At 39.6% G+C, this 9817-nt stretch overlaps 1 protein-coding gene across 1 annotated transcript; it reads left to right on the forward strand.

Moving 5' to 3' along the window:
* The first annotated feature begins 750 nt into the window (after positions 1–750).
* On the forward strand, positions 751–4329 carry cbln4 (cerebellin 4 precursor). The gene is made up of 3 exons (XM_031290628.2): positions 751–1453; positions 2722–2838; positions 4109–4329. The coding sequence occupies exons 1-3, from the start codon at positions 1187–1189 to the stop codon at positions 4304–4306; spliced, it is 582 nt and encodes a 193-aa protein (XP_031146488.2). The 5' UTR covers positions 751–1186; the 3' UTR covers positions 4307–4329.
* The last annotated feature ends 5488 nt before the right edge of the window (positions 4330–9817 follow it).

Here is a 9817-nt window from a genome sequence, read left to right on the forward strand (position 1 = left end):
GCTGCCAGATCATGTAGCACTTTGCAAGTCAGAGGAAGGGCGTTAAAATTGATCTGCTGTTTTATGGAGAGCCTGTAGTGACACAAGGACAGAGGAGATGTTCTCACATCTCTAATGTATTGTCAACATTCTCACAGGACACTTTTGATGACTTGTTGATTTAATGTAGCACAAGGCGATAGACAAGTGCATTTTACAGCGGTTGATTCTGAATGATACATGCATTAAACCTATAGTTCAATTTAGGGTTTTTTTTCCAGATCATGAGATTAGGTAATGAAGTTGAAGTTAAGGTATTTGTTTTAAGTGGGTGAGAAAGGTTTCCCATCACTGACTTCTACGGAACACCACAGGATTGTGGAGCTGTGAATCAAACCTGAAAGATTGTCAGCCCACCTGTGCAATGGGATTATGATGAGTCACTGCATTACAGACAGAGTGGACAGGGAGCAAAGAACTAAAGAAAAAAAAAGTTTAACTCGTGCTCAGGGCATTTTCAGTTCTATACTTCAAAACAGTCAGAAATTACTTTGGAGATAATTATTTCATGGATTTGTCCCTGGAGAGTTAGAACTGTATGCATTCTCAGTATCAATAGCACAGACAATTAATGAATGTATACTTAAGTTTGAAGCTATTTTATAGGGAATTAGAGAAATATAAGCTTTAGGCAAATTACGCAGGGACAGTTAATTATAACTTCTGCCACATGTGCGTGCGTAAAGTGGAAGGCTGGGCGCGCACACACGCAGCATATCACTGCGGGGAACAGCTGCTGTCAGACGCGTTATTCGGAGTGGGAGTGAGTGTTGGAGTGAGGGCTATGGACGATTTATCGACAGATTCGCCTCTCAGACTGGAACAGTCTTCTCGAAAACATTCCACATGGTCTAATTTTGTCTCATCCGCGAGCTTTAAATAACATGATAATGAAACGCACAGACAACGATCGGTGATATCTGCGTTTCCCGGTTGTTTGCAAGAAGAAATGTTTTAAGACTTGATACGGATTGTCTCACTCGGATATGGCACATCTCTGGATCCAATAAGAGAATTTCACAGCGTCAGACGCGTCTGCGGCGGCAGAGACCAGCGGAGGGACTCGGAAACTTGTGAGGTGCAGGAGACGGTCTTCTCTCTTTTTGGAATCGGCGCTGCCACGGCTGTCACAGAGAGAGACAGAGCCATGTTGAACTCCCTCATACTGATGCTCAGCTGGACTGTGATCTCCGAAGTGGCGAGAGCCCAGAACGACACGGAGCCTATTGTCCTGGAGGGGAAATGTCTCGTGGTCTGCGACTCCAACCCGACCACGGACTGGAAGGCTTCGTCCTCCCCGCTCGGCATCTCAGTGCGCGCCGCCAACTCCAAGGTGGCTTTCTCTGCAGTCCGGAGCAACAACCACGAACCGTCGGAGATGAGCAACAAAACGAGAATAATCTACTTCGACCAGGTTAAGACGATTTTTATGAACAATACTAATGTAAAAAAAAAAGTGGTTGAATTCGCTTTTAATAACACTTTGTAATTCATCAAATTCCATAGGCCTATGTGTCATAACCTGGCAGTTCTTTCTTGTCAATTTTGGTCCTTTATTTTTTATTTTTTTGTGATAAACCTTCATCCTTTTGCTCGGTTTTCACTGCGTGATGCAGAACATTATAAAAGTGGCATCACAGTTAAGTGCAGCTACACCCCAGAGTTTAGTTTGAGGCTTATAGTTGCAGTTGGCATGTGGATTCTGTAGTGCACATATCACGCGCAGACAGGTTGGGAAAAGTGACTGGATTATGTTTGGGAGAGGGCATCATCCTGCAGAGCTTGCACACTCGTTCATCAGTTCGCCTCAAGCTACCCCACGTAGGCTACACGCGCGCACATCCTCGCCTATATGATACACAAAAAGACAACAAGAATGTGATTAGTCATACAGCGGTGGGCAGAGTAAGGTGTTTGGAACGATGTCAGTGCACTGATCCTCCCTCTCATTTGAATTACATAACATGATCTTTGGCTGTCAAAACAGAGCAAGTGATCTGATTGGTGTGGGTCATGTGCATGCTGTTGCTATGAAAGCAACACTTGTCAAAGGTCGTGGCTGGGGCTGCAGTGGTGACTGAAAGTGTTTGAGACCCTGTAGGTGCCGAGAGGAGCTCCTGCTGCCTCCATCAGTCAAAGAAGTTCATTTTCTGTATTACTCACTCTAAATACTGTATGTCTAATAACGCACCCCGACTGTAGGGTGCTTCAAACTGTTTAGTGACACTCATGAGGCATGGTTAAATGCAGTGCTGGCTGATGTATTCAGGGTGGAGGATTTTTAGCGAGCAAAAGTAAGAAACAGTTATTTATTTATCAACACTCTAATATTCACGTGTCACATGAAGAAGCAGTGTCGAGGAAGCGTCTGATTCTTTTGAGGCACTGTGTGAAGTGTGAAAGAAAAATCATGTCTTTGCCCAAAACTGGAATTGGTATATCAAAGCGTCAAGCATCATTTTTGTTTCTTGTGTCAGTAGGAAAGTGTAATACTGGGTTTGGGTCCATTGAAAGAAAGGTTGAATATTGAATATTTTGAAGTGTACTGCATTCAGTTTGTGTCCGAGCAGCCTGGTAGCCACGACTGCGTGCATTGACATATTTAATCCTAAAACCCCATTGAAATGAAAGCCTTTGTTAAAGTGCTGGCTACATAACTACTTTTCTTCCTCTCTCTCATAGGTTCTTGTGAATATAGGAAACTACTTCACATTTGAATCTGTATTTTTGTCCCCAAGAAAAGGCATCTACAGTTTTAACTTCCATGTCATTAAAGTGTACCAGAGCCAAACCATACAGGTATTATTTTTGTTAATTTCACAGAGCTGTGCAGTTGTTTCAGATGTTAACCTGTTTTAGTATTGGAGTGGGCCAAAATGTCTTCTTTAGGGACTGGATGGAAATTATTGGTGTGGGGAGGTGGTGTGTGTGTGTGTGTGTGTGTGTGTGTGGGGGGGGGGGGGGTTGAACCCTATATTTAAATTGTTATAATAGTAAAGACCCTCCACAGAGATTGTTAAAAAAACCTCCCACCAATATCTCAAAGTAATATTGATACAGTATTGATTGGATTCACTTTCACTAACTAAAAGAGGCAAAGCATAAATAATCTAAGATGGTATACCCTAACCTTAACATTTAACCTAAGTATGTTAATGGGATAATACTTTTCATATTTTCTTTGCATTTGATCTTTTTTTTTTATTAATCTGCAAGAGGAAACTGAAATAGTGACATATTTGAAGTCACTTCTCAAATTTTTATTTTAGCAAATCTTTGCCCCAAGTTTTATTTTTCAGTTCCAACTTCTTCCTACTCTTGATTGTTTATGGAAATATGTATATAAGAGTTTGCTATATGTTTACTGTTCATTTTGTTTGTTTAAAAATGTTAAATAGTTTTTATTATTTTTTATTATTTGTTACACGTCCGAAAAAGATAAGTAAATCTAATTGAAATAAAAAATAAAATATGTTTTAGGTGTTCTACTTTTTACTGGTTTTTCATATTTTATTTAGTTTGGGGTATATTATTCTATTTCATTCTCTGTACTTTTATTTGCTAGATTTATTTAATTATATTACTGAATTGCTTAGTTTAGTTTTACGTTACTTTACTTATTATTTATTTATTTGCACAAATAAGACACAAAACCCATAATGAACTGAAAGACCAAAAAAGACAAACCTGAAAGGGCAGATACAGACATCTCACAAAGAAAGATATTGACATTTACCTCCCTCCCTAATAATTTGCATACAGTCCCTTAATATGAACTAATTTGCTTACTGATTAAAACAATGGCTGTTGGATTTTCTTGACTACTTGACCTCTGCTTGCATAAAACATACATGAATAAAAATAAATGCTTCATTGTAGATGTAAACCGAGCTGAAATCTTATGTTATTTATCTGATATACAATAAGTTCTCATTAGTATTTGTACGGTGAGATTTTTATTAGCACAAGAGGTTGAGTTAAGATGTAACAAATAAGACGTAAACTATGCTAACACATATAAGCTATTCCTTTTGCATTACAGTTGCTAATTGTTATTTCTGTTGTCCAGGTGAACTTAATGTTGAATGGGAAACCAGTCATCTCTGCCTTTGCGGGTGACAAAGATGTAACTCGTGAGGCGGCCACCAATGGAGTTCTGCTCTATCTAGAAAAAGAGGACAAAGTCTACTTAAAGCTGGAAAAGGGAAACCTAGTTGGTGGATGGCAATACTCAACATTTTCTGGCTTTCTTGTGTTCCCTCTGTAAAAAAAAAAAAAAAAAAAGAAAAAGAAAAGAAGATTGTAAGCTCACTGACTTCTTCATAATGTGTTGTCAACTGTGTAATCAAAACATTGCGGCTGCGTCCGTTGGATCTTGCAAAATTGTGGAAAAATGATAGATGGAAGTGGATCAGAACAGAGAGAGAGGAAATATGACTTTGGAAATCGTTCACATTCTCTGGATGTGCCGAGTCCTCGTCCAGCTGAAAGACACTCGAAATCTTCCCTATCGCTACTCTACGTTCCTGTCACTCAAGCAGCCTCAGAGAGGAACGCTAAAACATCCCAAAAGTACTTTTTGAACTTTGACTTGTCAGAGTATATTTAGCATACTGATGTTTTTTCATGGCAACTGTTGCATTCAAGTACATCTGCTTTTTAGGTGTAAACTGTAAATGCTTGTGTTATTTTTGTGACTCGTCATCACCAAAGTATTCACATTGTAAGTATTGGGAGGGTGTCTTCTCTGGAGCTAATTGTTCCAGATCAAGAGTTGGTCGAATGAGAGGAGTGATGAAACAAATTCATTTGAATTTGATTTTAAATGCTTATTGCATTATTATTTAAAAATCAATGCTTATTGCAAAGCGTGTTAAGTGATCAAGGCATGGATGGATAAGTGAATAGACCTACCGGGCACAGGGCCCCTGGGCCCCCTAGCCCATTGGGCTCCCTGGGCTTCACCTGCAATGTCACTAAAAGACTCCAAATAAAAACCACAAAACGACCACAAAGACACACAATACGACTACTAAAGGACGCAAAATGACCACAAAGCATTTTTAAAAAAAGACTACAAAGAGATGCAAAACAACCTCATAGACGTGCAAAACTAACTCAAAGGTCAAATAACCACAAAGACACAAAACAACAAGGAGATGCAAGCTGACCACTAAGAAACACAAACTACAAAGAACTACTACAAAGACACGCTAAATGACCACAAAGACACACACGGCGACTACAAAGACTCAAAACAACCTCAAAGCCACAAAATGACTTTAAAGAGACACAAAACAACTACGAAGAGACGCAAAACAACCACAAAGACACACGAAAAGACCACAAAACGACTACAAATAGACACAAAATGACCACAAAGAGACGCTACATGACCACAAAGGACCGATTGCTGTGGTCTGCTCTTTCAGTCTGCGGGTCTCGCTCATATGTAGGAGGGACGCGGGGGGTGCCTTTTACAAGTCTGCCCGTTGTGTCATAATCCATCCATGATCAGAGGTCAGATTTAAACATATGTCTGAACATTTATGCTTACTGCTGATACCAATATGTTTTGCTTTTGATGAATTATAGTGGTCAGTTTACTTTAACCCTCTCTCCTAGAAATCACATTTATATTCCACAAATTCGTTTTGAGGGAAACGTTATTCCTCCCTGGATTGTGAGCAGTTGCAATGTCATCTTCAATGACAATTTATTATTACCTGTGGCTCTGGACACTAGGGTTAGCATCCTGAGTCCAACATACAGTCAGGTTTAGTCTACAGAAGCTTACAGCGGCTGTAATCAATGTTTTTAAATTAACAATTGACTAAATGACTACTTGTACGTGAACATTGTTGCATGTAGTGATGAACACACACGGAGAGCAATCAACCGACTGCGGTTCCTTTAAGATCTATGAAGCTTTTTTTTGTTTTTTGAGCTCATTGTTCCGGTGTTATGGCCCACAACTTTCTTGTTTTGGTTAACTCTTACTGCTCCCACCGGCGTTGGTTTTCGGCTTCAGCAGGCAGCGGTTGTCAGCACAAAAGCTTAGATAAACTCAGTGACGCTACTTTCCCAGCTACCCAACGTAATGGAGCATTTAGCAGGTAAAGAGCCAGATATTTCCCCTCAGGAGTTAGCGGAGGCCTAAACACAGCTAAAATGAGACTAACAGAACACAAAACATTGGACATACATTCATCAGGGGACACAAACACGACTCAAAATAAATGCTAATGTTGCTTAGTATCTGCTCGTGTGTAAATGGGCAACTTCTTGCTAAAAAGAATTAGCCATATAAGCTTAAGATGTGATAATATGCCAGTGTTTACAGCTTGTTTCTGCTGCCCCCAAGAGCCCGTTCCCCCCCGCCCCAGTTATTTCAGGTTTAAAGTGAATTGCCTTTTTCAATATTTAACCACAATCTCGACCTTTCCCTGATGTTAACCAAGTGCTGAGAGTGCCTAATCATAACCATACAAATTGTTAATAATGCTTTAGTTGCAAGTTGATATATTAGGGAAAACATATAAAATACGTTGCCATTGAACATTTTGTGACTTCCATTCAGAGGTTTTCTCATTGCGTTGATAAAAAAACACAACTCAGGCAGCATTACCTTTCTCCCAAAATGTATTTGCTGTTGAAGAATTATTGTATATAAATGTAATTTCTACATGTGTATATGTAACAGACCTTGCACAAGTCAACTTGTGGTTTATGGACCTTAATAAAGTTTAATGGACGTCTGAGAACCTTAATTAGTTAAGGTAATAAACAGATTCCTGTCAACGTTGGTGAACATGACAGCTTCCACTGGGCAGCGTTGGATAACTGATGAATTCATAAACTCCTTAATTGTTACTCTTGAGCTTCATGTGCGCTTACCATATGTGACGGCTCCCCTTTCATGTCTACAGCAGAGGTATTGTCTGCCTTACTGCAGTGTGTGCTGCTGGCGCAGTGTGCAGCTGCATTGTTAAAATCAACCTAAAAGCTTGCTGAGGCTTTTTTTCTGGAGAGCTTGTTTAAATCATTATTTCACACTGGAATAACAATCTGCACCCTCATCAGGTTGAACCTCTCTGAAGTGTTTTGGGCGTTCACTTTCCGCTGATCAAATTTATGTCGCTATGTTTGTTGGCATATTTTTTGTCAGTGACTGATAAGTTGCCTTTGGCATCATTGGCAGTTTTTTTTTGTAGCCGGGAAAACGTTTGATGTAAGTGATTTTTTTTTTCTTCAGTTTTCCGATGTGAATAAAGAAGCAAAGCAATGACAGCAATGTGCAGCTCAAAAAGCCTCCTGAAGATTTACAGCTAGAGTTGTGTCACACTTCATACCAACAATTGCTCAAGGAAACAGGGCTGAATTTACTCTGATATTAATAGTGCAAACATTCACTGACAGAGCTAAGAGAGTACGAGAATGGTGGTATCTATTCAATCATCCTGCTATTTTTTATGGCACTAAATTTATTTTTGCTAGAACTAAAACAATGTATATGTTCTGGGTCTACCTTACTTGACGTTTGAGTCACATTGTTTGGCTTATAATGACTGTGGAAACTGGACTGTGCCACTGAAATGATCCCAGTTACAGGGAAATATAATCGCTTCATTTTTCATTTAAAAGGTGTTCTAAGTGATGTCACGCGTTTTTAAAAAAAAAAAATTGTCACATGCAGCAAACATCGCCTCACTATCCGCTAGCTGCCTGTCCCCTGACAGTTTTTACACTGTAAAAAAAACGCGTTCTCTGTAGACAACCCAGGCTCCACAAACGGCAACAAAAACAAACTGCGCCAACCTGCACCACCAAACATAACAAACAGAGTTCCAGCGTTCCAGCCAATAACTGACAAGAAGGATTTTGGGGTGGGGATTGGAGGGTTAGTTAGCGCGGAAGCAAGGAAGGGAGGGGGAGGGGACGGGATGAGGAGGAGAGAGGGGCGAGCTAGCCTCGTTTTGTTTGACAATACTTCGAATGTCAACAAGAAGTAACGTCACCCAACATCGCTTAGAGCACCTTTAAAGGATGCAAATGTAAATCTATCGGTTAAAAGGTTTCAATGTGATCATTAAATGTTCCAAATAATTAATGTATTGAAAAATTCTGGACGATAAACGATGAATAAACATCATGATTTTTATAAAGTGTTTTTTCCAAAGGAGGTTTTTTTCAGTCATCATATAAACTTTGGCAAGAAAAGCTCTTTTTTTTTGTTGGCAAATCAGAGCTCCTGCTGTGCTCCATTCATTTTTAGGGCAGCACAAACACAAACTAGCTGAATTTCTTTGATTTAAAGTGACAAAACAAATGAATGTGACAAGAACACACATTAGTAAGTAAAACGTCTCCAATTAAACATTTTGTGAATCATTTTCAAGATGAATGCATTTGTTAACCATTAATATTATTAAGGGTCATTCAAAAACTCAAAACCAGTTATTTAATTGTATCATTTCAAAAAATATAGCACACTCCAGCCTCCACAGTATCAGTATGTGATTATTAACATGATATTTACATGCAGGATTACAGTATGTTGTATGTATAATTTATTTAGTCCCCAGCAGAAAAAGACTTCTGCAATTTGAATACATGTCTGTGATTATAGAACTCATATTTTCCAGCAGCATCGAAGAGTTGAAACAAAGCCGGTATCGTCACTTCACATTTGCTGCAATGAAGGCACACGTTTTTGTCTTTTCTTCTTCTTCTTTGTCTTATGTTTGTGTAATGTTTCAGACTTGAAATGTACATTTTGTGTAAGGTAACAGAAACTGTAAAAGCTCTTTGGGATAGTGCATTCAGACGGTGCAGCTGATTCTTTTGACAAACCATCTCTCTCATTTGGGAGAAAACGTCACTCTCTTGGTTTGCATTTGCACGCACCTGTCTGTTTTTCAGACATTTTAACACCATAACATTTCTTGTCTCATTTGTACGGTGCAAATGTGTTACAGTTTTTTCTTTTTCTTTGCAGGTCGTATTTTAAGCCTCTTTGCATTCATAGCCTAATATTATATAATCTCGTCTGTTTTGTGTCTTTAATTTGGATATTAGCACTCCTACCCAAGAAACGGATTTTCTCTTTCTCTCTTTTGGCTCTTTGATTGATGTCTCCTTTCAAATCAACCAGTGATGAGTGGAGGTGAGGCTCTGAGAAATGTCTTAAATCAATGCGTTGAATTGAATTTACTGTGCGAGTACTCAAGCTCAGCCTTTGTGGAAAATGAAACAGTGCACTATATGTCTACACCAAATACATCTGATTAGCACAAAAGGCATAGTTCGTTTTTGAAGTGGGGTTGGACAGTATGAGGTATTTATCCATCGTCAGTGTGTTACCTAGATGGCGGTCGGCACACCCCCAGTTTGGAGAAGCAGGCAGGAGTACCGACAATGGAAGCTAAGCAATGTACAGTTGTGGATGGGGGCCGACAGCTGAAAATATTTTTGACAAAAAGGACCACCTTAAAAAAAAGCAATATCAGTTTAAGTGCACACTATAGTTGGAATATTTTCACAGCTTTACCTTGCTGTCCAACAGCCCTGTTCAAGTTTACACGGGGGGAACTGAAGCCGTTATCTATGCTCTAGTCAAAGCCCCCACACTCCATTGACAAATAGCCTACTGTCGTTTTACCTCGCAGAACACCTTAGTTGCTGGTCTACCGCTGCCTCGATCCAGGGGCGTAGCACAACATTCTGGGCCCGGTAGAAAGGCATTTTCTATGGGCCCCTCCCCTGCATCCACAGCTAT

This window comes from Sander lucioperca, chromosome 12, assembly GCF_008315115.2.
Source record: "Sander lucioperca isolate FBNREF2018 chromosome 12, SLUC_FBN_1.2, whole genome shotgun sequence".
Taxonomy (NCBI): Eukaryota; Metazoa; Chordata; class Actinopteri; order Perciformes; family Percidae; genus Sander; species Sander lucioperca.

Excerpts from the sequence above, each read along its gene's own strand:
- cbln4 (XM_031290628.2), top strand. The coding sequence starts at position 1,187 with ATGTTGAACTCCCTCATACTGATGCTCAGCTGGACTGTGATCTCCGAA. Across the intron at positions 1,454-2,721 it reads GAATAATCTACTTCGACCAG|GTTCTTGTGAATATAGGAAA; the intron begins GTTAAGACGATT and ends TCTCTCTCATAG. Across the intron at positions 2,839-4,108 it reads ACCAGAGCCAAACCATACAG|GTGAACTTAATGTTGAATGG; the intron begins GTATTATTTTTG and ends TCTGTTGTCCAG.